Source organism: Tympanuchus pallidicinctus, unplaced genomic scaffold, assembly GCF_026119805.1.
Source record: "Tympanuchus pallidicinctus isolate F22 unplaced genomic scaffold, pur_lepc_1.0 scaffold15, whole genome shotgun sequence".
NCBI classification, from domain to species: domain Eukaryota; kingdom Metazoa; phylum Chordata; class Aves; order Galliformes; family Phasianidae; genus Tympanuchus; species Tympanuchus pallidicinctus.
The window spans coordinates 35,683,924-35,711,651 of NW_026294669.1; the positions used below are offsets into that span (position 1 = coordinate 35,683,924).

The 27,728-nt window shown below is 43.6% G+C and overlaps 1 protein-coding gene across 9 annotated transcripts in view; it reads right to left on the minus strand.

The window, feature by feature from the left end:
* The window catches only part of HDAC4 (histone deacetylase 4), a 219,139-nt gene that overhangs the window by 54,839 nt on the left and 136,572 nt on the right, over positions 1–27,728 (minus strand). For 6 of the 9 annotated variants that reach the window (XM_052675252.1, XM_052675251.1, XM_052675248.1 and 3 more), the window contains 6 exons: positions 22,180–22,311; positions 19,273–19,385; positions 15,041–15,157; positions 14,761–14,959; positions 11,101–11,330; positions 1,086–1,343 (listed from right to left, as the gene is read on the minus strand). In XM_052675252.1, the coding sequence (XP_052531212.1) occupies positions 1,086–1,343; positions 11,101–11,330; positions 14,761–14,959; positions 15,041–15,157; positions 19,273–19,385; positions 22,180–22,311 (1,049 nt within the window). The remainder of the gene's footprint in view (positions 1–1,085; positions 1,344–11,100; positions 11,331–14,760; positions 14,960–15,040; positions 15,158–19,272; positions 19,386–22,179; positions 22,312–27,728) is intronic. The other 3 variants (XM_052675255.1, XM_052675250.1, XM_052675249.1) reach the window with 1 other exon arrangement.

Sequence of the window (27,728 nt, forward strand, 5' to 3'; positions counted from 1 at the left end):
AATTTGCACCTGATTCAGACATTACAACAGCAAGCCTGGCACCAGTCTGCCTTCCATAGCCAAGGGTTGTGGATTTATTCTGAGAGCTACACCCTGGCAGTGCTTCAGCAATCTGTTCTTGGCTGCAGGGGCTGTGCAGGGGTTCACGAGGCTCAAGGTACAGTCAGGCACTAAGGGCAGCAATGACAAGCTGAGCACTTCAGGTCCCTCCAGAGAATTGTAACTTTCTCACTCGTTACTGCTACCACAGACAGTGTTTTCTGGGAGACTGCCATGTAATTGGGAGGTAATGCTATACTACACGGTTACTGGATTTTATGCTTCTAATCCCAAGGCTCTGGTCTTTCCCATCAAAAGGGAGCGCACCTGTGATCTCTGGGATTTGCAGTGCTGAAGAAGGAATCCTCTGCAAAAAAATCACTTTGACACTCCAACCCTTATCTAGCCCTCCTCTGCAGTTGTCAATTTGCTTTAGAATGTTAGAATCATAAAACAAAATCCTCTGCTAGGATCCCTTGCATGAGCAATTTCTCTGCTAGTATTTAGTGCTCAAAAAATGTTAGGAGTAGTCACAAAAATCAGAGTGACCATTTGGGACTTGGCTAATAAAGGATTTACTTTGTAAAACAATTACACTGTTTTCCTGCAAGGCTTTTTCCCACCGCCCTCTGTCCCAGAGGCTTGTATCATCACCCTCACAAACACCAAGTCCTGTCCTCTCTGGGACACTTAGGGATGTGTCTGCAAGCACAAGCCAAGTACGTCCAATTAGTTTAGTACTAACCTTCCCATTCTCTACACATAAAAACACATTCTCTACACAAAAAAAATTCTCTACATCGTTTGATACAATGATTACAAACTGCCATTGAAAGGCTGGGAAAATCTTAAGCTATTTTTTAGGAACTGGGATCTGTAACTAACAGATTTCTGACACCCTCTCCTAGCAGCTGTAAGTATCTGTGAGGTGAGGGCTGGTTATCTCCTTGACTTTCATCCACAACAGCGTACACAGATTCAACCTGTCACTCCAGATGCTGCTAAACACCTCAACTCCAGGAGCCTCCAGCGCATTCTGAGCTCACCTGGCGGAAGAGCAGCTCCTGCTCAGCCTGCCTCTGCCCAGACTCCAGCTCCTGCTGCGGCTCAGCTTCCTCCTCATCGCTCTCGATGGGTTCTTGCTTCACCTGCACCATATTGGCCAGCCCTGGGACCTCCTTTTGGCTCGACACCCTGTCACTGTACGGCTCCTCCAAAAGGGCTTGGTGTTCTCGAAGCTCTTCTTCTGTCTCCTCTGGGTGGCTTTCATGCTGGCGAGCTGGCTCGTTGGGTTTTGATATTATCTGCAAACATCCAGGAGGTTAATTGATAAAATAGGTAAAATGTAACTTACTGCGGGTCAAGTTTACTGTGCTCTCCTGAGTCAGTTTCGTGAAAAGAGAAATCATGAACTATAGCTCTTATCTTACAAACAAGGTCTGAAACAGTAAAGCAACAGAAAGGTCAGTTTAGTCTCAACATTAAGCGCTATCAAAGAAATACTACGCCCTATGTAATGAAGGCCCCTTAGTTTGCACTTGGTTTTCCCCCTTAAGCAATCAGAACCTCTTATGCCTACTCATCTACAGATGCTAGTGAATTCACAAATAATGTAACAACCATCAACACATCCAGCAATCCTGAAAAAATAAGAGAGACAAATGCTCTCAGAGGGCTTCTGCTTCGCTGTTTGTCCAGCTTCTTCTGCAATCATCCCATGAATTTTATCAAGAATTTTCACAAATTACTGTAAATAACTGTGAGGATTTTCCCTGAAGACGCCTACAAAACTTGTGCTCTTTTGTGGTCAGTTAAGAGGAAACTGAGGATGCTAAACTTACAGCATCTTCACAGAAACCAACTGCAAGAAGAGCATCATTCTAATCAGACCTCTCCAAACGTGCCTGCTAAAACAAAGGGAACAGTGCAATTTCACTGTAATTCAACAAGCCCAAACGCTTTGCAAATGGATCATTGAGGCAGAATTCTCAGCGCCCGGTCTCAAACTGCTTATGATTTTTATTTGGAGCAAAAATGTATGTGCACTATTTTTAAACCCGCAGAGGTAAATAGATTAATGTCCTTTCTTTTAAAGAGTTCAGACTGTACCCGTTTCACAGGCTTATAAAAAAAGTGCTGAACTTTGAAAGCTGTCAGGGCAGAGCTTTAATAGGGATTAGGTCATTGGTATGAAAAGCAATATTGATTTTAAATCTAATAAAGCTAAATCAAAACACGGTTATTGAACACATGCAGGAGTGACTACTTAAAAGTAACTCATTCTTTGAAGAACATTGACTCAAATCTGAAACTAAGCCTTTTTTCCTAAATGTAAGAAGAGAAGCTCTGCCGTGTAACTTCAGCAAATCTATTCAAAGAAGATTTAGGCATAAAAAGGCCATACTAAGGATTAATTGCCTGAAAGTATCACACTAAGGACAGCAACAAACTGTTCATAACTACAGCAGAGGGTGTCACAGAAACGGGGTTCAAAACTTCCCTTATCATCAGAGCACTGTAAGGATGAGGATGCAGAGCTTGAGCTTTCTAGCACTTGCAGATTGCTGAGTTTTGTATATCTCAGCTCCTGAAAGAAGCATAATATGCAGAAGGGCCTTATCTTGCTTAGCATAAGGCAAACCCTGTGGGGTTCATCTGATCCCCAATGTGTATGGTGGGTGCAGCCCATCCATCCTAGTCACAAAGAGCCAATAATCTTGTACTGGTCAGTGACTGGTTGAATGGCTGCTGTTGGCAAGAGTGAGTTTCCATAACCACAGGGTCCTCTCTGAGAGCCAACAGCTGCTTGGAAGAGATAGAAGTCACCTACCTAGATAGAGCTTTCTCAATGGGCAAGGCAACCTGGTAGAGTCAGCCTAATCTAGAAAAGCCAGGGCAGAGAGTGATTCCTCAACAAGCATCTAAGACAGCTGTGGACACTGTAGTCAAGCCAAGGACACAAAGTGGTGAGAGAAAATAATGAAACAGCAATCCACAAAATAGCTGGCACCCACTTGTGTACAGGCATGTGATAAAGGAGGTGGCTGCACTACAGCCTGGGGGGGAAAGCTCTCAGGTCTGTCCTGGGGAATTAGCAGACTTGGGTGATTCTCTGAAATGCCTCTGTACTACTACATGAGGATCACACAGGAAGATCTGAGTTACCTGTGCAGTTCCAGGACCATGAGCTCCCCTGAAGCATGGAGATTTTGTGGAATAACATAAATGACTGGAGTGCTGTGATGCAGGGATGTTGGTTGTTTAGGGGGGACAAGCTGGGATGTAAAGAAAAGGCCCTTTACACTGAGAAAAAAACAGGAATGCATGGAATTCTGCATGTTGGTATGGGTCTGGAGTTAATCAAGAACAAGCAGGCAGACCAAAATGGGTGCTCATGTAATTACGTAATGGGTAAGCTGCTGTAGACTTCCTGATCAGATAGAAGTAGGTGAGGGCTACTTTGAAGTAAGTCCTGGTGCAGTGTGACATCACGATGGAATTTGAGACCCAGAGAGTAGAAACTCGGTAAAAACAGGACCACAGCCATGGATTTCAGAAGAATAGACTTTAGCCTCTTCAGATATCTGCTTGGAATAGCCCCATGGCTATAGCACACGCAGCAGAAGGCCAGCACGGATGAGCAGAGATCTCCTACCTGAACTTGACACAAATGGGCAGTATATAGAGGAGCAAATATGACAGGTGACCCACAAGAACACTGTTTCCATATGATCTTGCAGCAATGATGCTAGGAAACCCAAAGTTGACCTGGAATTGAATCTGGCAAGGGATACGATGGGAAACAGGCAAAAGGAAGATCAGGGAAAACATGGGCCCACTGCCAAAGAGAGCAAAGGACCTGGTTACATGGACATGGGCACGATACTCAATGCCTTCTTCACCACTAAGACTGGCTTTCAGGTATCACATGCCCCTGAGACCAGTGGAGAAGTGTTGGAGCAAAGAAGCCAGGGGATGAAAGACCAGATTTGGCAGTATTTAAACTAGACAAACACTGGTGTGTTTCACTCACATGACAGAACAAGAGGCACTGGACAGAAATTAAAGCACATGAATTTTATTTTGAACACTATATAACTCTTTTTTTTTTTTTAATTTTTTTGCTGTGAGTGTGGTCATGCCCTGGAACAGACCGCCCAAGAACAGTTGTGGAGGTCTCCATCCTTGGAGATACTGCAAACCCAGTTGGATGTGGTCTTGGGCAAGCTGCTCTAACTGACCCTGTTTGGAGTAGACGATCCCAAGAGAAACCTGCAAATCTAAATTATTCTGTGATAACTTTTGAGGATTTTTGTGGGTTCTTCCCCACAGACCCTTCATCTCTCCAGTTTCATGGCTATTTACACACTCTGCACAGCTTAGCCACGTTAAGCTAAAGGTAGTTCTTCAATCAGTTTTCTTTAAGCTCACCGAGGCTTGATGAATATAATCTGGCTTAAAGGTAATTTAATCACCATAAATCACCATTGACTTTTTTCTGCTTGGATCGCAGCTCTCAGGCTTTGAACTTGATACCTTTTCAACTTATGAACTATGCAAGGTGAGTTAAATGCTGGTAAAATAACTTACAATGTCCCTGTCAAATCTAATGGAAATGAGAAGCAGCGTAATTCCCTAGAAGTTTAAAATTATTCAAATTCCATTAAGACATAGTAATGTAATGAAAAGCACATTGTAAAACTCTACAATGCGGGCTGAAAGATCAAGTGGTCCACGACAAGGTCATTTCAAACATTCTGTTTGCTGTCCTGATATAAACTGAGTTTGTTGGTATGTCACTTGCTCCAGCGGCTGCAAATCAATTCTTCTTCAAGGACAATTCTGCATAGGAAGTACTGCTATGAACAAATTTCACATCATTCACAATGCTGCGTGCCCCCCAGGCCCATAAAATGACTAAAAATGACTTGAAAATCCTCCTTTTTTCCTAATTCTATGGACACGTGCTCAACACCAAGATGTCGACTGAAGAAAAGCTAAGGTGATCTAAGTGCAGGGGAATGAATATAAAGTTAAGAGAGCATTTAAAATGGTCACAAATGTATCTTAAATAGTAAACAATTACGCAGTGAACCATAAACAACCCCTTCTTAGCTCTTTCATATCCTTTTGCAGTGAGGTTATTACTCTATTTTTAAACACTGTCACCTCTGGCAATGACACACTGCCACCATAAAACAGTGAAAGGCACTGCCTCTCTACTCTTGGACAACTACTTCAGTACAGAAGTAACAACTCAATTCATGTGCATTATTAAGAAATAAACAGAATTATTCATTTTTCCATGGAATGCTTCATATAGAAAATTTTTAAACAGAGGCTCTGTTCTTTGTTAGTAAAATTTCACTGGGCACCTGTTGTATCTACTACATACTTCTGTATCTGCTGCTTCTCGTTATCTTTTCTGATGCTAAGAGGCAGATGCAGAGCTCCTTGGGAAGTACATGCAGAGATGAAGTATTTCAATGAGGCTCTATAGCAAAGCTTCCTATTGGAAATCTCTGATTAAACTGTGCACCTCTGAATCTGTCCCTTAGAAGATAAGCAGTTACAGAAGAAATTTCTGATCCTACACAAATAAAAGGCTTTCAGAAATAATAGGCTGACAGAGCAGGGCATGACTGTAGGTAAAACCTGAAGATCTCAAGATCTCTGCCAATTTCTGAGTGCAACAAAGGAACCTGGTGTTTCTCCTCATTGTAGTTACTGAAAAGTTAGAAGAACTAAGAATCACTGGCTGCTTTCAAAAACCAGATTAACAACAGTTTTTTTGGAATACAGCATACCTTCTGAAGGGAATACATCAGTCATGTCCTCAGAATACTCATGACTGCCAGACAGACTGGTGTGTACAGGACATGGGTTGGGGGCTGAAAGCACCACACACACCTTTGAACTTCAGGATAAACTGTCACAGTTCCATAAAGCCCGTTCAGGGTTATCTACAGGTAGAACGAGCTCAAAGAGATCATGCTTGACAATGTCCCAAAAGCCCATTCCACTTTGCTAGGTAAGTAGAGTGGGCCAACTTTGCATAGATAGGAAGATGCTGAAAGGCAGATCAGACAACATTACTGTTGAGAACAAGCCCTTTTCCGTGCTTGGAATGGCAGAGCATATCCAGTGGGATGGAGCAGCCTCCTTGTTTGGGTAATGGGGAGGAACAGTGGATGTTACCAGCTGGGACCCCACTCTCCTTCACTGCTAACATCAATCACGCAGAGGAAGAGAGAAGAGGAAACCTCCCTTTCCTTCCTCTGCTGGAAGATGAAAGAGGACACTCAGGGAAGAAAGAACAACTCCGGAGAGCTGCAGAGGCAGCTTTGGTAAAAATGAGAAGATGAAGTGACAACAAGGGCTCAGCTCATAAGCATCCTAAGCAAAAAAAAGTGTCGCTCGAGTTAAGGATATAGCTAGGAATTGAAAACTGAGAGGCAGTGGAGCGACTAGCGGCAGGGATGCTCAAGGAAAAGGGAAGCACCAGCAGGGAGGCACAAAGCATCTCGCGAGGAGCAGGCGCATACACAAGGTTTTGGAGGAGCAAATACAGTGCTGAGGGCTCGAATTAACCACTCAGAACTGGCAACACAAGCTCTCCTCTTCTGGCTATCAAAGTTGACTCTTCCCACACAAGGTATTCCCCTGAAGAATGGGAAAGTCTAGTTTTTTATTTTCACAGGCTAAAGAGAAGAGATGATATGGAACAATGGGGAGAGGCAGCACTGGGCACAGGCCTCGATGCAGGCAGCTGGCAGAATGTTCTGCAGTGGCTGAAAACAAGAAAAATTTATTTCCTTTTTTTTTTTTTTACCCTGTCAAGTGATGAACACCACCTGCTGGAAGCAGCCTACCTGCTGGAAGGACCACCAGCCTGCTCACCTCTGTGCCTAGGCAAGAGGGAACGACTGAGCTGCAACAAGCCAAAGAACAGGGACTGTCTGGGAGGAGAACAGGAAGGGAAGCAAGAAAAAAAATGTTTTGGCAACAGCAGAAGCTGTTTTTTTCCTCCCTCCCCCAAATAATTGGGATTATGGACTTGATTATATCAGGTGAGTCGAGCTTTGCAACAACAGCCCACAGAGCAACGGCTCCTGGCAAAACCCCTTAATAGCATGTATGCAGCAACAGGCACATTTCTTGACGAAGATGAAAACTCCTTCTTACTTTATCCATCAGCCTGAAAGTAAAGAGAAGAGAGTGCAGGGGGAAATCGTTTGAGTGATAAGTGAGTAGGGACTACTCCTAAACAGGTTTTCCTTAGGCTTCCAATGGATAACAGCCCGAGCTGAACGTTGTGCAATACAATCTACAGCGTATTTTTCCAATCGCTACAAATTGAACATTGTATATTAAAAAGCACTCCAGAAGTCACTTGAGGCTAAACAGCCGACGTGTTCCAAAAAAGAAAAATGCAGGAAATAGCAAGGTTAAATTCTAGGTGTTAGTAAAAACGTACCCACCCAACGCTGCTGCACCACAGACAAGTCAAGGCACTGTAGTCTGGCATATATACATTGCCATATATACGCCACAGCTGGAGAAACACTGCTCTTTCCAGTGTGCTAAAAACGGGGTTTACCCGGGAGAACCATAATTTGACCACAGAAGCTCTGTGTTAATCTGCTTAACAGTACAATTCAGGACTAAAAGGGAGATTATCTGATCTATGAAGGCTTCGTGAATTATACATTCGGTGGACTAATGCCAAAACACTCATCTTTGCTACAGAAAAGCAAAAAGTTGAGCCTTCTGGCACTTGCATTTTTCTCTTCAGAAAGGGAATGGCTGCTTCAAGATCCATCCTGCTGCAAAGCTATTCTTTTAACTCAGAACACTCAGAGAACACTATCCTGCTTCTCCAGGCTCCAGAAGGCTGGCATTACAAAAATATCCCTTGATGCCAACCTCCAATGACACAGAGATCTGTAAGCAATACACTGCTTCCCTCTCACACATAAAAAAGGCTAAAATTGTGTCTTAAAAGAGACCGAGGCCCGCAGAGAAATGACTGTTACTGAAGATGAAATGCTGCCAGGACCATTGTATATGTTTACTTCACAGCAAAACAACAATTCCTCACCCCCAGCAAAGCTCCTCCAACCATGAAAAAAAACCCACAAATATTCCCAATGAGTGTTTGAATGTTAAACACGCAAAAAAGGTGGGAAACACAGGCGTGTGTTGCTAGCGCAATTTAAGGTCATTTCTCCAATGCACCTGTGTTAATGTGTAGCTTTTTTTTGTTGGTTTCTTTCAGGCTTGTTTAGTATTTACTGTTCCAGGGCTCATGCCTCATTCAGATCAAAGGTTGCACAGAGCTCAGTTAACAAGGAGTCATCCAGTATCTCATCCAGAATCTTCTCTACTGAACCAACCCCTGGCTCTGAAGAAGGAACTGTTGAACCTCTGTATGGAGTGGGGGACACGATCATCCCTGCACTCAAACTCACAGCAACTTGACTGAGGGAAAGGAGAGGAGCTGCTCCATGCCACTCAACAAGCAGCCCAGGCAGAGCACAGGGCTGGGCAGCATCAGGGAAAGCCAGGTCTGCGGCAGGCCTTTATCCCTTCCAGCCATCCCTTGTTGCTCCTTGTCTGCCCTCCATTTGTCTCCATTTTTAAGGGAACGGTGTTTTTGGGGGGGTTGTGTGTGCTTTATTTTCCCTCCTCAAAGCAAACACAAATGTCACCACCAGGTGACAACATGAACACTGAGCATGCAGCCCCCATACGTCTGTCAAATTCCAGGTTACTGCTCCACAGCCTCAAGCACCAAGGCTTTACAGCAGAATCCCCTAGGTGATCATTCTTACTCTTATTATCAGGGAGCAAAACTACCTATTTTCCTTAGCTGCCCCTTTGGAAACAACAAGCCTTGTTTTAGCTAAAATCTAATCCGACGCAGATACCAAACAGGGAAAGTTTAAGGCCAAAATCTTAAAAAAATCACAAGCAATTGAAAACAGTCATGTTATTTACAGGAACTATACCCCAACCCGAACAGACAGCGCCGTCAGTTCTGCTAATAATTAAAAGGCAGCAATCTATTACATTATTTTTAGTTGTGCCCTCACGCTCCTGCACACAGGGGTCTTAAAATATCCGTGTGTCTGGGAAAAGTCTTCTTCCGTGTCAGCACTTGGATGCTGTCCCACGGGATAAATTTGCCACACACACACATAGCGAGCACCGAAACGCTGTTAACTCCTTGCTTCTATAAATCAAACACACGGAAACTGCCTGTGTGATGGGTTTAACTGCGCTCCCCCTGTAGATGTGCTGCATCCCCAGGCTAACAAAGCTGAAATTCAGGCTTCTCCAACGGCACGCTCTGCAGCTTCTGGGAGGTCCGAGTGAAAGGCTGCATGAGTTGGGGAGGTACGTCACAGCGAGCCTTTGGACACTTGCAAGTGCTGGCAATGGGAACGCTGGAAAACTAAAACAAACAAACCACTGAAATAGACTTCCTAACAAAGAAACCCTACCTGGCGCCCCGAGACCGAACGTCTGCTGCAAGGAGCGTGTCAGGAGGGAGGGAAGGGAAACTTCTCTGGCGACAGCAGCTCCCAGCAGCCTGGTGTGTGGGGCCAAGCCGAGCCCAGGGCTGGCACAGGCAGTGCACGATGGCCACCATCCAGAAGTACACGACTGACGTCAGCAGCTTGTGTAATCATCCTGCCTTCGCTCCAGTCCGTAAACAGCACTTTGGGGGGCAGGGGGAGCTTTCTTTAAATTGTTGCTTTCTCCTCACTGGAAACTTGTTTTCTGCTGTTTTTTTCACCCAGCTCTCAGTAGTTCTGTTTTCTCATACGACAGAACAGTGGAAATATTTGGAGAAATCTCCACCATAAATTAAACTGCAGCAACCCCAAAAGGTGTACGTCTGCTGTCTGACTCGTCTCCCTGAGCCCGAAGCCTATTTGTAAAGAAAGCCATGCTTTCTTGGAAATGAACCAGCACCAATAAAAGAGCCAGAAAAATATCGTGCTGCTTATGAAGTATTTCCCCCTTTCCTCACAGCTTTTTTACACTGTAAGTCTATCAACAGACTTTGTCTTCTGACAATACCTCAGCTGGGGCCAGCTGGCACAGCTCCATCCTTATCACTGGTGATCAGATCTCACCCTTAGAAAGCAAGCTCTACCTTCCGATGGGCTACAGCACCAGGACAGATGTTGTCTTTCTACATGCATGTCCCAGCAATCACCCTAGAGCAGTTTCTGTTTGAGCTTTATCCACAGCATTGGGATGCCCAAGTTTGGGCTGCAAAACAGCTGCAAAACTTGCATGCTGGCAAAGTGTTCTGCAGTGTTCACTTGATGTTGCCTAAGTGATACACAGAAAGCGAGATATTAAACGTAGAGCTTTCTTTCTTAAAGTAATTCTTGAATCACTTCTAATTAATCTCCAAAACAATCTCTGCAGGATGTACAGCAATACACCCTCATTTTCAGGAGAAGAAATGGATAGACACCTGTCATGTTTTACACAGGGACAGAATTGAGAGAATCTAAACTGGAGATGGGAACAGCTTCTCTCTTTTCTCAGTGAAAAACGCCTCAGTGTGTCTGGAAGTCTTCCCTTTCAGTCATTTTCTAGTTTTGTCATGTCTGAAATCTCTCTCTGCTTTCTCTTAAATTCATATTACCGCTCCTTCTCCTGTTCACACCAAACGTACACACAACAGTTATTTTTCCCATATTACCTGACAGCTTTTTAACTTCTCTGCTACAAAACTGACAAAGATCTAGATATGGATGAACAGAAACAATGACAGCTTTAAAAAGTATTACTGCAAAGTTCCAATCATACTGCTTCCCACTGCTTGCAAGGGAGGCATCGATCCTTAGAGCGGTGATGCATGCCCCCATCCTTGTTGATGTATTTCTCAAAATCATGAAAAAGAGTCTCCAAGATGAAGGCCAATTAGTTATGGAGTCAGACACCACGTACGTTACAACACAAGAAACCATCAAAGTGCTGGCTACTGCTCGAGTTGATGCCACGTGAGGAGAGAGCCTTTAAAAGCGTTGTGCCTACCTTGTTGATGTGCAGTTGTTGTTGCTGGAATTGCTGTTTGTGTTTCTCCAAGAACTGCTGGTGCTGCTGCTGGATCACTAACTGCTGGAGGGCTTGGGCGTTCTGGGGAAGGGGAGCAGACTGCGTGCGCCCCAGTGGGCGATGCTGCCGGAGTTTGTGTATTGAAGGGGAGACCCGTTCTCCACCAACCAGAGACTGTGCGTGGAGGGGCAGTCCTGAAAGATACCAGTCTGAAGATAATATGGAGGAAAAAACAGCAGAGAAGAAAAAAAGGAAGAAGAAAGGAAGGGAGAAAACGGCTGTTGAGTAACACTGATGGTGACAACAACATATAACGTTAAAACCAGCCACCTCACCATTTACAGCTGAAGTATCCTTAGAAGGGAACAGATAACCGTTAATGACCACTGGATGGAATAACACTTCTAAATTCTTTGCTTGCCTGTTTACTCAGAGACTCTGGACAGTATTTCATAAATTCAGCAATATCTTGCGGACTCTCCTATCACTCAGTGGATGACATCAATCAGATGCACAGTGATGGCTTTGAGGAGAAGCTGAAGTCTAACGACTTGCCTTGGTACAGCAAGTCACTCCAGGTTCATTTCTAGGACAGCACCAACCTTTGCTGCTGCCCTGCAGCACACAGCAGCTCTGCCTTAGAGAATGCTCTCAGATGTGCTGAAGGACGATGGCTGATGATGGAGCTGGTTCTCTCTCTAGATCATGTAGGGAAGCTCTTGGTGGTGCTATAACTGCTCTGTGGAAGTGACTAAGGATGTAGACATTCATGCGATGAACTGCTGACTGTGTTTGCTTTGGAAAAACATGAATGCATTTCAGGAATTCGAGAGCCAAGAGGTATCATTATTTCTTTAGAAATAAGTTAATTTAGAGGATAAAGTGTTAAAAAGATTTCCATCCCTGTCCTGTATATTCATGCTAGTAACTTAACTAAAACACAAGGCTATTTTTTGGGATGTCATGGGTTACTCATACGCCCTGGGCAATTTGGATGACTACCATGTGAAACCTATCTGAGCTCTTTTAAGGGCATACCTGCAGGAACTGTCTTCTTTTTTTTCTTGGTAAGCCAGTTCGTGCTCTGCTCTCGTAAGACATACCTTTACATGCTTCTTAGAAAGCACAAAGCCAAACCCAAGGGTGGAGTTGCTGAGGGTAAGCCTTTGGAAGCAAGCAACACCTTGGGACAGAAAGTCATAACTAGTGTGAATGGTCACCTCCCTGACGTGGATAAGGGTGTACCTGGTTTTGGGAAAAAAAGTACCTCATTGTATCAAACAGTAAAAACTGCTCGAATAGTAACATTGAGACCTGGTTCTAGGCTTGGAGAAGTTGAAAAAAAAAGGAAAGCTGCACAGAAGTCTGCAGCCAGCTGAATGAAGCAGTTCAGAAACACCTGCAAGCTTCTGGCCCAGGACAACGCCTCCTTGTCCCGTTAATTTACAGAACTGCCCTACATGGAGGAAACCAATTCATTTAGAGGCTTCTTTTCTTGGGCCAGTTTGCCCTTCACTTTTCTGAAGAGAATGGTTTAAAAGAGTATCTTATTTTATAACTGTGTGCATGCATGTATATACATACATAAATATACGTGTGTGTGAATATATGAATAATTTGAAAGGATGTGTCCATCTTCCTTACAGCAAAGTCCATGTTAGACAGTTGAGGAAGGGATCTTTCATGACTCTACAGGATATCTTGGAAGACTACTTGTCTCCAAGTGAACAACAAAGTCCTGCTGCGAAGGTTTCCGAGGGGGAGACATTGGTCCTGCTCAGTATATACATGTCAATCTGGCAGGGTGCAGGAGCAATGCCAGATCTGCTCTAGTGGGGGATACAATCATACTGCCTAGATTCTATTCCCACTTTCTATGCAAGGTAAACCACTTACCGTGCTCCAGCTAAAATCCAGAAATTAGATTTGCAAAACCCGTACCGAGCTCATAAAATCAGCACAGCACTGTCCAGCAGAGACTCTTAGTTTCCCCGAATCCCCACGTCTAACTGCACGGAGCCAGCATGCTGTGTGCTGGATAATTTTGCAGTAGTCAGGAGACTATCTCCACAGCTGAAGGCTACCAACAGAATACTAATAACTCCACTTTGTTTCCAAGGAAGTTGTAAGTACTAACTGTAGTCTGGCAAGCAGTCCACTTAGGGCTTTTGAGACCACGTGTTAGCTTGCTCTGTTTCAGCTGCTGCATCTGGAGCGTGTGCTTCTTGTTGCTGCTCTGCTGTACAGTGAATATTTCTCCTTGGTGTCAGTTTGTTACAAGTTGTACTTGCTCTAAAAACACCACACACTGCAGGTGGACTAGAAGGAATACACATAATAGACTGTAAACAGATGGAAGCTTTGAGAGAGGTGGAATAGGAAACAGAACAGCACTCCCTATGAGCTCTTTAATGCAAATACCTGTACGAATGGAGAAAAGTTTTGGTGATATGATAAGAGAAAAAGTCTTTTGCAATGACTCTTCATCAGCAGTCCTCAGTCAAAGAACAACTGGTGTCATGACTCTGGGCACAACATCACATCATAACAACTATGACGGAATGCAAGAGAAAATTACATTAAGGCTCAGGGAATCTGCACGCACCACTCTCACAGCTCGGAGGGTGCTGGTTTAACACCATACTCAGATTCTCCATATGTACGTGCTTATAAGCTTATCACAACCCCATGTATATTCCTGGAATTCGAATTTAAAACCAGACACGATTCAAATGCAGTGCTGTAATGTTTCAGCAATCAACATCTCTCAGTAGTTTCAGAGAAACACAGGATCTTTTGTCTTGGAAAGGACCTTCATAGCCCACCCAGCCCCAACCCCTGCTACAGGCAGGGACACCTTCAAGCTGCCCAAAGCCCCATCCAGCCTGGCCCTGAGCACTGCCATGGATGGGGCAGCCACAGCTTTTCTGGGCAGTCTCTGTCAGGGCCTCACCACCCAAGAAATTTTCCATTAGAAATGGAATGAAAAAATCAAAAATCAACACGTCTGTTAACTTAAGCAGAAAATCCTTTGTCCCAATACAACTGTAAAACAGAAACGAGTCCTACTGGGAAATATTGCTTTGAATCAACCCTATTTATAGAAATACGCCTTCCCACAGGTACTTAATGCTGAAAACATGACACAGGGAGTGATTCAAAGCAATTAGCATACTGCAAATGTAACATATACAAACAAATACAATCTGTTTGAACGCAGTTGGTTTTGCCACGTTTTTGCCATTTGTAATAATGATAAAAAGCCAGTATTTTAATCTGTGATTTTGTAAATGAGTGCTTCTGTTAGACATGGAACAGAAACCATCAGTGATAAACAGGAAGGGTAATCACAAGACACAGCATTTTTGTTGCCTCTTCACAGTGGCTAGAACGATATTCTTACAGTTGTTACGCGCATAAGAAAAGCAGAAATAGCAAGTTAATGCTATTTAATTTCCTTTTGCCAAACTGACAAGGCATCTTCCTCCTGCCTCTGGATGGTGTGGTTACCCTAGCTGGAAATGTATTCACTGTACACACTGGAAAGCCTACAAATTTGTAAGTTAAACCAACAAAACACATAGACAACGGTCAAGACCCTGCATGTCAGGCTCTGCACATTATCTACCACGTGCTCACCTGTGACTAAGGGAGTTTGTGCAGTTGGCTGTTCCAGTAAGACCATGTGCTGCAGAAGAGGGTTGTGTGCTGTTCCCCCATCTCTTTCCAACGTTGTAGTGCTCAAGTAGGGAGTGAGGTGGGTGCCAGGAAATAAAGAGATGCGCTGCTGCAAGGCTGGGATAGCAAGTCTCTCAGCATCCTGCTGTGCTGATCCTCCCTGCGAACGCACAGGCGGTGTCAGGGTGGGTTAAAGGAGAAACGAAGCACCAATGCAAAGCCCGTGTTCCCCATCACTTACGCTGGAAGGGCCAGTGGCAGGCAGTCCTAGTGTGATGTTGGGCAAAGAAGGAGATGTGTAGAGTGGAAGCTGTGTTACAGAGCCTTCACGATTCACCAGTCGGTGAGCCAGGCTGGTCTGCAAACAAAATGAAGAACACTGTCCCAGTGAGACTGCACCACCGATGGGGGGGAGGACACTGCACAGGAGCTGAGGGCCCATCAGGAGAGTACAGAGCAGGAAATGTCACTTCTGACATTGAGGATACTGAAAGAGGGAGCTTCAGATCCAGCCTTACTTCTCTTTCTATAGAGTGTTTGCCCTTCTAAAGCCACAACAGATTACCGTAACAATAAAACAGGCATTACTCTGGTGGTTGTTCTCTTTAGCAAATCACAGACAATTTATTCTATTTACCAGTGTGCTTTAGCTTAAATCAGACTTCAAAATTTCATCAAAGAGCCTTTTTATGTTGCTATTCCCCGATTTTCAGGATGAAATGTGAGATTTACTGAATTACCTTGCGGCCATTTAAAGCAGGAACACTTAAGCAGAAATGCCTAATTACAAAATGAGATTGATTTGAAATAGTTGGTAGAAAGCCCATTATAAAAATTACATTATTTTAAACCGCCTGATTTTTCTATTAAGCAACGCGTGTTCCGTTCACTTAAATCAACTTCAGTAGAACTTAAATAAACAGCTTAAATCAAACAGCCTTTAGACTTCGGGAAGATTTTCCATGGAATTTCTATCATTTTATCTCAGTTGTTGCTGTGGAAAAAAAGCAATAATGATTAATCTGGTATGTTACAATGACATACATTATTCCCACAGTGTTAGAGATCTGGATAACGGATTTATACATTTCAGACCTAAATAGTTATGTCAGGAAATGGGACTTGGCAGGTTACTTCCTTGATTGCAAGACTGGGCCAGTCTCTGGGTAACAAAAACCTGTTTTTCTCCTCAAAAGGTGAAACGTGGTGAGTAACATCACTGCAGCGACCACCAGGGGGGAAAAAAAGAGCACTAAAATAAGAAAAAATACTGAAAAACAAATAATGCACAGCAACCTTCAGAAGCAGTCCTGCCTCCTTGGCTCACAGAGATTCTGGTGGGCCAGCTGATATCTCCAATAGGAGAGCCCAACTCTGTGAGCTGGGGTTAGAGATGCCCATGCAGGAAGAGCAAACCTTCCCACGACTGCGTGAGTTCACCTTTATGTGATGCTGGGCTGGGCTTGCAGATGCCCAGGTCTGAATTCCATACATCCAAAGCAAAGCTGCTTAGCTTTCATACGATACTGTGCAAAATTTCACCTGCAGAGTGAATTTTTTATTTCCCTTTGTCTTATTGTGCCTTCATTAATGTCAGTCAAGCTTATGGGAAATACATTAAAAAGTAAATCTGCTTTTAAGATCTCGGTTACAAATTTGCTGCCACAAAGGAGGAAATTGGAAAGGAGCATTTTGCTGTTGAATGGTACCTGCTAAGGGCGTATGGTTGTGCATACCCACACGCTCAATTTTTTGAGTAATTCTGAACACTACTGGCAATTTGCCTTTAATTTAAATAACACAAAATGTTAGCACGCCACGTTGAGAGCAAGATAGTTACTGCCAGCAGAGTAATGAAATATTTTACTGATACCGTAAACGAAATAAACCAACATCCATTTTCTCTTTGAACAATCGATAAAGTGCAGTTGCGCCTCAAACCATCTCCTGGGGATTTGTTTTAAAAACAACGATGAGAAAAACAGCAGCTTGACACTATAAGCACAAGATATTTAGCAGCATTATCATCACTTTAAATATACAAATCCCATCTCTGGATTGTACACAAACAATGTTAGAATTGCACAGAAGAGAGCAATTTCAGCATGCACAATTTTCCCCTGCAATCGAATACTTTTTATAGGCTCCTACCAGCTACGATGGCAATGAGTATCACGTACCTTTCCAAGGCAAAGAAAAAAACTTCAGACCTAAAAAACATTATTTAAAAATAGGCATTGTCTTTTTTAAAGGAGGCAGAGAGCTTGAGTCTTTCTATTTGGAAGGCAAGCACTTGAAACTGCCAATGAAGTCCATATGAAGTAATGAAGTCCAATACCACATTCCAGCATACCTGGAATGGTTCAAGAGGTGACCTAGCAAACCAACAAGCAGAGGGGCACACTTCTCACTTAAAATTAGAAAATACAGGTAAGCATAGAACAGAAGGCTGCCAACACTAATTTTTCAGAGGCATTTCAACAAATATTCTACTCAAAAGTGGAAACATAATGCAAGCCTGGTCAGCTGGTATCAAATAAATCTTATTCTCCTAGGCTGCTAGGGAGTATTTCTTACACCTAAGAGGATTCGAAAGAAACCAAAACCCTGCCACATCCAGTTCTTCCCAGATAAACCTCTCCAGGCAAAAGGATCACGCAATACAAAACGCAGGGCCATTTTCCCCCAAACTGATGCCAGGAACTGGGACATTTAGCTAAGCCATTCAAGTATGCCTGAAATGCTGGGAGAACAATTTGTGCGATGGGTTATCGACGTCCTGTTTGCCATCACACATTGATTTATACTTTATTCTGTTCTATGATGGCAGTGATCCAATACACTTTATGCAGTCCTGGTCAGCTTTTACATTAGAACTGCACAATCTTTCGTATGCTATATATTCATTATTAAAAAAAAAAAAAAAAGGAAAAAAAAAGGAAAAGGTGAAAACACCCCATGCATTCTCTTCAGGGAGATTAACAACTACATTTTCTTCCTGCTTTTTGTATAAGAAAATGATACATGACATGTTGTTCTTTTAAAAATTTTAGCTCAAGGTGCTTCCTTCCTCCCATGCAGTGGTATTGATGTGAATTAGCCACTGCAATACAGCTGCAAAAAGAGGGGAAGGGAAGGTGGTGGCCTTTGATGCTCAAAGGCTTGCAGTTTGCTAAGTATAGATAAGATTGACAGCTCCTGCATCAGCAAAGCTGGTAGATGAGCACTCATATCCTCCTGGGGCTAACAGCTACAAACCTAGGAAGTGCCTGCAGGTCAGCCAGCCTTCAGTTTCACAAACCCAACCAACAATCCCACTCCTAACATCTTTTCTGAGATCTGCTCCAAATTACTAAACAGAGTGCATCTAAAAAACCACATTTTGTCAGAACACCCCCAGTTTCCAGGGCCAAGCTAAGATTAACTTAGACTGCTCAGCCTTCACAGTACTCGACTTAATCCTTTAAGATCTGCAGTAGAGTGGATGAAGACAAGTTTTGGATAACTCGGCAGGGGAGAATAAAGAGTGGGATGCATATTCCCCATGTAAAATCATAGAATCACTCAGGTTGGAAAAGATCTTAAAGACCATCAAGTCCAACCATGACCTAACCATATTACCCTAACTCTTAACAACCCTCCTCTGTATCACGTCCCTGAGCACCACATCCAGGGATGGTGGCTCAACCACCTCCCCACTACATCAGCAATAAAAATAAAAGGAAAATTTGTAAGGCAGATGCTATATTCATTAGGGAGAACAACTGAGGGCAAGCTGGATAAAAAGAAATGCCCCAATGGCGTGACACAGCCACCCTGGTTTTCTAAGGCCTGCAGTGAGGGCTAGTTAACATGGCCTATAATATGCCTTTAGGAAAAGGTGGGCTTCAGTAAGACCAAACACAGTGCTATGTTGAAATCCAGCCCTTCTACCCAGTCCAACACCCTGCTCCTAACAGCAGATGCCTCAAGTGATGGTGGGAGCTTATGGGATTGCAAACCTTAGCACAAGGTATCTGGCAACATGCTTTCAACCCTAAATGGGGAAGAAAAAGTTCAATCTGTTTAATCCAGCTCTGCTTTGGCCATACTCATAGCAACCTCCTGTGAGCAAGATCACCCTGCATACAATATACGAGAACAGATTGCCCGATATGTTAAAACCCTTGTGCTTGACCAGGAAATGCTCGTCGTGTTTTACCTTGTCAAATCACTCTATTTTTACTCTCCACTCAGAATAAAACCAGCACAAGTCACCACAGGCAGCTCCTGAGCTGGTTCAAACTGGATTTAATAAACAGGTAATGCATCCTGTCAGCCTAGCCCGAGAGGTAATTCCCCAAGTCTGCTCCAAGTCATGATCTGGGGTTTGCCGTGTTCCACACGCCCGTCTGTGTGCCCCAACACCTAAACCTCTGTGCAATCTGATCAGAAACCCAAGTGTTAAACTCAGAGAAAGGAAGGGCTCTGTACCTCCGCCTGAATACTCGTGACTGATCCTGTAATTCCATTCTCAGTGCTGATGTTATTGGAGCTGTTGTTTGGAGAGCTGGGACCAGATCCAGGAGCACTGTTGCATGCAGAGTCTAAAACACATCCAAGACCAACTTTTAGCATGACAAGCAATCTCTGAGATGATATTCAGACAGATAACAATCCCTCAAGTTTTGTTTGGGAGGAAGACAACCCTCCTCCCCATCTCCTCCTTAAATTTTCACAGGGCTCTTAAAACACCGATACACACTTTCAAATGGCCTCTCCAAGCACCTACTTACCTTATTTATGTATTCTCCTCATGGGGATTTCTCTTTAAGAGAGCATTCGTGACTTTAAATACAATTGGAAGATGATAAAAGACACGGAAAGCTTGCAGAGGCCAAACAGCAGTTATGTGGGATTGTTCTGCATCATTTTTCCAGAACGTTTCTTTAAACCTCATCAGCCTCCCAACTCCTCGTCAGCACGAATTGTGCAGGACTTTGCACTTGCCTCAAAGGGAACCATTTCAGTAGGGATGTTTCAAAGAAAGCCAGGTGAAACTCCACTGGATTTAAGAGACTAAACCCGCTTCAAAACACTGCCTTCTTGTTTGGCAAGTCTTCTCCACTCTGAGAGCAAACCACTTTCTCACTGGAAGACCTAAAGCAAAATTAATGCCCCCGGATAATTCTGTTATCATCAGGACTTGCAGAAAATCCTCTCACCTCGCTATGTTTTATCAACACACTCCCTGTGAACTCGCCAGCCAGAACCACAGAGATGGCTTGAAATCAAAGCCTCCCCTTAATTACGTAGAACTAACAACAAACAAAACCAGAATATGGAATTGCAACAGCCAGAAAACTTCCCTCCTCATGTCTCTCACCCTGTGCATGGCACAGCTTCCAGTGTTTCTCCTTTTTTTTTTTTTGTAAGTAAATAAAATTAAAACATTTTTTTTTCTGAGCTTTCCTCTACCCTCAGGCACAGGATTTGCCCAACATCAGAAGAATCTCCCAGCAGCTGCAAGGGTTCAGGCTGCAGCAGTCTCATAACTGCTCTACGATGCCCCAGAAGAAATAAAAGCCAACTGTTACAACTACTTTTAGTTACTTTTATTATTATTATTGCTATTTTGATCACTGCAAGGACCTCCAACAAATTATCGGAGATGTCTGGTTGGCTTTTTTTTTCTCTCTCTGCATTTAGCAGGCTTCTCATTATCAAGAGCTCAGCAATGAGTAACACCAAATTGAACAGCTGACGTTGAACTTCTCTATGAAAAAAAACATTCTGACTGCATGCAGAACAGTCTTTTGGTGGGGTTTTTTTGGTACCATGTCATTGCCAACAATATAATAGATTTCATGTATACTATCTAGACGTAGGAAAACTACTACATTCAAACTTTGACTCCATGAATATGTGTTCTTCAAGGATTAGAAGTGATTTCTTACCCTTGCAGAGGGACTGTTAAAAGTGATGTTACACTCAGAAGTCTGCTCTTACCATAACTGCTCCAACAGACATTTGAACCCCCTTCATTCACATCTGTGCACCCAGAGCCAGCACCAAGCACAGCTCTGCTCCTGCTCAGCTTTGCTCAGATATTTCTCCAGGCAGACTCCAGGCTGCCTTCCAGAACCACGTCTGTGCCCAGAGAGAAGCAGGAGCTTCCACTGCTATCTCTGAGGGCATCACTTGGATCACACAGCCAGACACTGGGGCCTGATTTATCCTAAAAGCTATGTGACACATAACAAGATATGAGAGGTAAATTCAGTTTTCAGATCTAATACAAATTATACATAGCTCTTGAAACCCATTTCCTTTACAAGCTGCGAGGTGCTGACACAGAGCCCCAGGACCACCTGAAACCTAAAGAGCGCTCACTTGGAGTTTGGGTGAGTCATGATAGCGTGCCTTAAAACCCAGATGAAAGAAAAAAGCAGTCACATTACTGCTTTACACACTCTGTATTACACAGAGGCATCCCTAGATGGTGCTAAGAATTAACTTTACAGTGATCTATCCAAACCAGTTTATTCAGAGCCCTCTTTACAAATTTCACTCTCAGAAGAATACTATTTTTCAACAAGGAACTGTAAATACGCAGTCAAAAATACCAGCTATATATATACTAAGTAAAAAAGCCTTAAATGTTTTAAACTGCAACATAATTACTTAACAAGGAAAAATGGCAATCTTCCCAAATCCAAAAACATCCCAAAGTTGTAAAGCATTTACTGCTGGACAAAGACAGCTATGAGTTATGGCCTCCCCATGTATATTAGGAGAATCACCTTTGAGAAATTTTATTTCTCAACCACCAGTTGCCGAAGATCAGAGAAATGCTCAGGAAAAAAACAGCAGTCCTATGGCACATCTGTATCTGTCTACGTATGTTAAATGTAGCTCAAAAAAAAGGTCACTGTGCTGGCAATGCTGTCTCTAGATGGGTATCTGAGAACTTGTGTTGCTGGCACACACCTGCATCACCCACTAGTGAACTATTATAGAATCACAGAATGGCTTGGGTTGGAAGGGACCCCAAAGCCCATCCTGCCCCTGCTATGGGCAGGGACACCTCCCACAGACCAGGCTGCCCATAGCCTCATCCAGCCCGGCCCTGAGCACTGCCAGGAATGGGGCACCCACAGCTTCTCTGGACAGCTGCACCAGGCCCTCACCACCTTCACTGTGAACAATTTCTTCCTAATATCTAATGTAAATCTCCCCTCCTTTCAGTTAAAACCATCACCCCTTGCCCCGTCGCCATACTCTTCTCCAACATTAAGACCCACACGAGATCCAGACTGCAAAATCAGCCAGATGCAAGAACAGCTTTTGGAAAGGGACGCCTCCAGTGAGTTTGCAGCTTTTGTTGTTGGCCCAACGCACCTGTGACATCCAGCGGGCGCTTCTTCAGAGCAGTGACCACCGGCCCGTCCTTCCTGCGCAACAGGGGGCTGCTCCGTCGTTCAGCGACTTTTTGCTTTAGCCTGGATCGTAATTTCAGGTTGGGTTCAGAGGCTGAACAAAAGGAGGAAGAGCAAACGGTGTTTTAGTCAGTATTATTTCAGTAGCTGTGTTACTCAGTGCGAAAGCTAGGTTGCAGTTCAGCATCGGCAGAGCCTAAAGAAAAATAGTTATTTCATACTGTGTATCCGGAGCAGTGACTTCTAAATATAATGAATGGTTTCCCGCCTATGCAGTATCTGAATTCACTGATAATGAAAGTCAATACTGTTTTAATTAAAAATAATAACCGTCCTGCAGCATTGGCTCTCCAGCGCCTTACAATCTGCTGTGAACTCATTTGGACCAGACCAGAGAGCATCAATTCACCTCCCCCGTTTCCTGCTACTGCTCAACTTTCTCCCAGGCCAGAGGTGGAACCTAAATTAACGAGATCTAAAAATCAACACAGGGATAGGCGAGACAGCTGAGATGTTGCTGCTTGGTCAGCAGGTAGCAACACTGTGGGGCTGGGAGGCTGCCTGCTATGGCTTGGTGCAATGGGCAGCCCCACACCCTTGGAGTCATCAGACCGTGATGAGAGCTGGCCCTGGGAGGGACAGCGGGAGAGACGGAGGGGAGAAAACACAAATCAAATCCCACAACAAAAAACACAAACATTTTCTCACTGGTTCAGCTCCCCAGAGCACCTCACACCGGGATGCAACGAGCACCAGCAGCAACTGGAGAAAAAGGGCATGGGAGTGCGGCCAGTGGCAAAGCCAAGGGCAGGGAGGAGGAGGTTTATTTATTTGGAGAGATACTTGATTACATCATCTCGGTCACAGAGTAACACCGTATCTAGAAAACACATCAAATACTTGGAAAACTCAGGGCTGCCCAGAGTGGGTGTGCATCTGTTTGCTGAGACCACAGTCTGACTTGCTTTGTGTACATCACACAGCTGAAATATCCTCTTAAATAAATACTCCTGTACCCAAATCCCGGGATTTCATTTCTCTGAAAGTCAAAGCAGAACTGCTGGGATCCCCTAATACCTCTGGGCTAATGGCAGCTGGCAACACCAAGCACCTTTGTACTGCGCAGCTTATCAGGTTCTTACAAAGGTAATGAAGCCTTAAGTCAAGATTCCTCCTGCGAGATGATTTTCTCTGTAAACTTTGCAACCTCCGGAGCGTATACAAAATATCTGCTTTGGTGCTTGAGGGCTCCTGACAGTTATGAGATTTGTGAACTGGCCCAATCTTTTCCATTCCTCAATCTCTTAACAACTCGGCGGCTTAATCCCTTTGAACCAGCAAATCCTGTGCTCTTGCCATTAACTACCAACGCACTCAGCTCCCTGCACTCCCAGGCCAATAATCTGCATTTCTTTAGAAGACTTAAAATGGGGTTTACAAACTGATTTGAATTAACTAAGTCTGGCTGCGGATGTATTTCCCTACAATTGGCTTTGACCACCAGGTCATGTAAAAGATCAAGACCAACCGTGTTAATTGCAGGGCTCAAAAATCAGAAGCTGATGAATTCAAGATCAAATGCTTTAAGTTAAGCCATCAAAACAGTTCTTTGATGAAACTTTGGGAAGGGGAAAAAAAAGAGCTTTTCATGACTGTTTGGGACAGAAAAATGCCAGTAAGAGATAAAGGAAGCGCTAAAAAAAAGTGTCACTCATCAAGACGATGCTTAAAATGCAGTATGAAGTGCATTAGCAAAGGAGAGAATCATCTTATAGAATATTTGCATATACAATGGCAGGAGGCTGAATGCAAATCTGTCATTTGCTTGGAGGACAAAATTAGAGGAGTGGACTAGATACAGTACAAGCGAGTGCTCTGACTAGTTCCTGCATGAAATTCTCCTCAAAGCTGAAGTTGGCCTTAGTATTTTTAAAGTTGTCTTTGGACATGAAGGAGTTCAGTGTCTCAGGCTACGTGCTTCAAAGTTGTTGCAAGTATCATTGATTAGTAACCATCGAGATGCTACTATCGAGATCTTAAAGAATAAATGGGAATGTGTCACAGCTAGATGCTGATCCATTCCATTTTAGACACATTTACACTGCCAGCTAGTAAATGAAATATAAGCCCGTGCCACAGCTGTTGCAAGGATCTATCTTCTGACAAAGAAAAACATGACAATATAAACTGTACTTTGGTGTAAATTTCATTCACACACGATTTATATTGTGCATGGCATTCATCTGACGTACGTCTGCTGCTGGGAACAGATGAGTAATTGTATGATTCTCAAGCACAGAGAATGAATGGATTGGAAACACCTTAAAAAACGTCAGGAAGGACGGATCTGGGGATCACAGTTTACCAAGCATTACCAGATATGCCCCCTGCATGCAGCCACAACAGAAAATCCATCCGTGTAGAAGGAAGGGAACAAACATACAGCATTACAAACCTAAAAGAGAGAAGTTATGGCAAAAATGGCGTGTGATAATTTGCCAGACAGAAGCATTTTCGGGTTGAAGTATCCTGTGTACTCCTGCTTTGCTCCCCCAGATGGAGGATCAAATTCTGAAACACAAAATGTCTACTTAGGAACCACACTCGTTTAGATACAATCCCGGCCTTTGTTCCGTGATAGAACTCTGAGTTTTTCTCCTAAATATAATCCCAAATCTAACATGTCATCGAGACCTCAGAAAGCATAATCCCTACATGCCTTTAATTGGGTGTTATACAACCCAAAGCGAGGGAATTAAGGCTCAGCACCGGCAGTGCAGAACAGCCTCCAGTTCAAAGAATGTACATCTATCACATTTCATAACTAAAGAGTAAGTTTTCAAGAGGCTTTTCCAAAACTCAGAACAGTAATTTCAGCTTATTCACATGGCTTCTAAACCACTACAGTTTTTAAACCAAAGAGAGCTGTCCTTCAGAAGAATAAATTCTGAATTTAGGTGACATACGAATTTGAGCAATTCTATGATTCCATGCTGCTGTTAGGGTAGTATGGCTATGCTGTGGTTGGATTTGATGACCTTTAAGGTCTTTTCCAATTCTATGACACACAACTATCAATACCAGTAAACTCAATTTTCAATAACCCCAGTTCCACTGAGGACCTCTTGAGGCTCATCCTTCAGGCTTCACATCCAAAGTGTTGTTCCCAGTGACTGCTAACGAGTGTAACGTGGAGAACTTTCAATTGAAACCCAAAACATACTGGTCTTTTACAGCTTCAGGTGGTGAAGTATTTTAAACAAACGTTGTGAATTTATTAAGAAATCAGTTTGATTCCTGCTTAGCAAAGAAATGAAGCACAGGGCCAAGTCTGAGTCAGCTTCAGAGAAGCCAGTGGGATTTCTTAAGCAGTGACATACTTAATTTGGCCCATAATAGGGGTTTATTCAAAGAATATTTTGTTTTTCTCTGAGTAAATTAATAATTAGAACACAGGCCAAAAGCTTCCTTAGTTTTCACAGACTCAAACCCAAGTTACCCCTCTTTTACTTCACTTACTGCAGCAGGACTCATGTAATCCAATTCTCCAACATTTATGTCACTCTCATTGTTTTCTTCCTGGAACTGCATCCACTAAGCTGCTGAACTAATCTGACATTAAGTCTCTGCAAGTTAAAAACACAAAATCCTGGGCAGAGTTTGCCCTGTTCCCATTACACATCTACGAAAAAAGCAAACAATGCACCGTGAAAACTCTAATTCCAGTCCTCGCATATCTTAATTTTGGAGGCTGGGATTGAGAAAGGCTATTCTTTTTTTTTTTAAACCACATTCCAAGCCACAGCAGTCAGGCAAAGGCCAGCGCAATTACCTTGTCACTTTATTCTAGAGTCCAGGTTACCCCATGGCTAAACAAAGGAGAGGAACAGAGAAACCCATCTGAAGCAGGCCTTTTGCACAACACGGAGTCTTAATGAAGACAAATGATCTTTTGTTTAGGTAGGAGGGACCACAGGTTGTGCAATTTAGAGTCTGCCTCTCCTCCCCAAAAATACTGGATCAGCCTCAGCTGGTCAGAAGGACCTGGTAAAGCTGGCAGTGGCAAAATTCACCAGTGGCCGAGCAAAAGGCTTCAACAGCCACAGGACTGTTTCACCATGATCCCTCTGGAGCACAAGGATGCTCACATTCTTGACTTCCAATCCCTGCAGACATCGGTATGGAGGAGAAGCATCTGACCCTTGACAAACATACCCAGAGGAGAGAGGTACCACAGGGCACAAACAGCAGCAGCAAATTCCTGAACTAGAAAGGAAAATGAGAACAAGAAGACCTGGATCTTCTGCAGAAACAAACTCAATTTTTCGTGTGCTAGGTACCATGCTAGGGAGCATGACCTGAAAGAGTCCATCTTGGAATGCAGATGCATTAGAAGGGCTAGAGATGATATTTGCAGAGTTTTCTCTTGTGTGCTGGCACAAGCACTGTTTAAGAGCTTTGTGAACAGACTATTTTGTCTATTTGTGGAAGGTTGTGTCCTTAAAATGAAAACTTATTGAAGGCTAATACTTGGCATTTCTTCATGCTGAAGCTTAGCAGTTTCAGCATATAAACAGCACAAAGGAGGCTTCATTAAGCTGAGCACACAACGTTCACACTTTTTTACAGCTTCACTATCATTTGCCTGACTATAGAACCGTGCAGAAAGGCAGCGTCGCAGAGTGCCGCAAAGGTTTCCACTGTGAACAGCCAAAACTGGACTAGAAAAACAAACACATGGAAATGCCACATCTTGTTTCTGCCTTCCCCTTTCCAAGTCTAAATAAAGACAGCAACTTTGCAGCATTTGATGTGTTATCTGGAAGGAAAGATAAGAGATGTGGAAGGAAATAAGGAAGAGAAAGAAGGAAGAAAATGAAGTCCAGCGTACGAGTTTCTCCAGTAAGGTGTTTAACACAGCACTGAGCTCTGCAGGAGGGAAGGAGACAAACATGGAATTTCCGTACAGACACAAAAAGCTGCAGTGCTTGTCCACAGAGAGCCCTGATTGACTCGGCACGAGGGCAGGGAGCAGCTCCAAGCAGCAGAGATGGCAATAGAGGACCACAGCTGCTGGCAGCCCAACGCCATTTGCCTTCTTCCACCTCCTTGTCCTGTCCTTCCAGCATTGTGCCTCACTCTGATGCCGGGCTACTCCTAAGATAAACAAACCTGGGCACGTATATAGGTATTTGCTCCAAAAGTGCTGTGAATGAGAACTCCAGTTTTCCCTTTTTGGATTCCCCATACTCATGCTAGAAGTGCACCCTGGTTGTTTTAGCAGAGCTCCTGAGCAAGAAAAGGGGGTGACCCCTCCTTTGGTTTCTAAACAAACCTCAGCACTGCGCAGGAGCCCAGGCAGCACATTTCATAGCTGAATTCCCTATTATGCCAGTGAGGCCCTCAGAAGAGATGGAAGGAATAAAGAGAGCAATTGCTGGTCCTCCAGCTGCACTTTGTTCTGTTCTCTGAAATGTCAATGGTCTGATCTGAAGAGCTATTCTGTAGCAT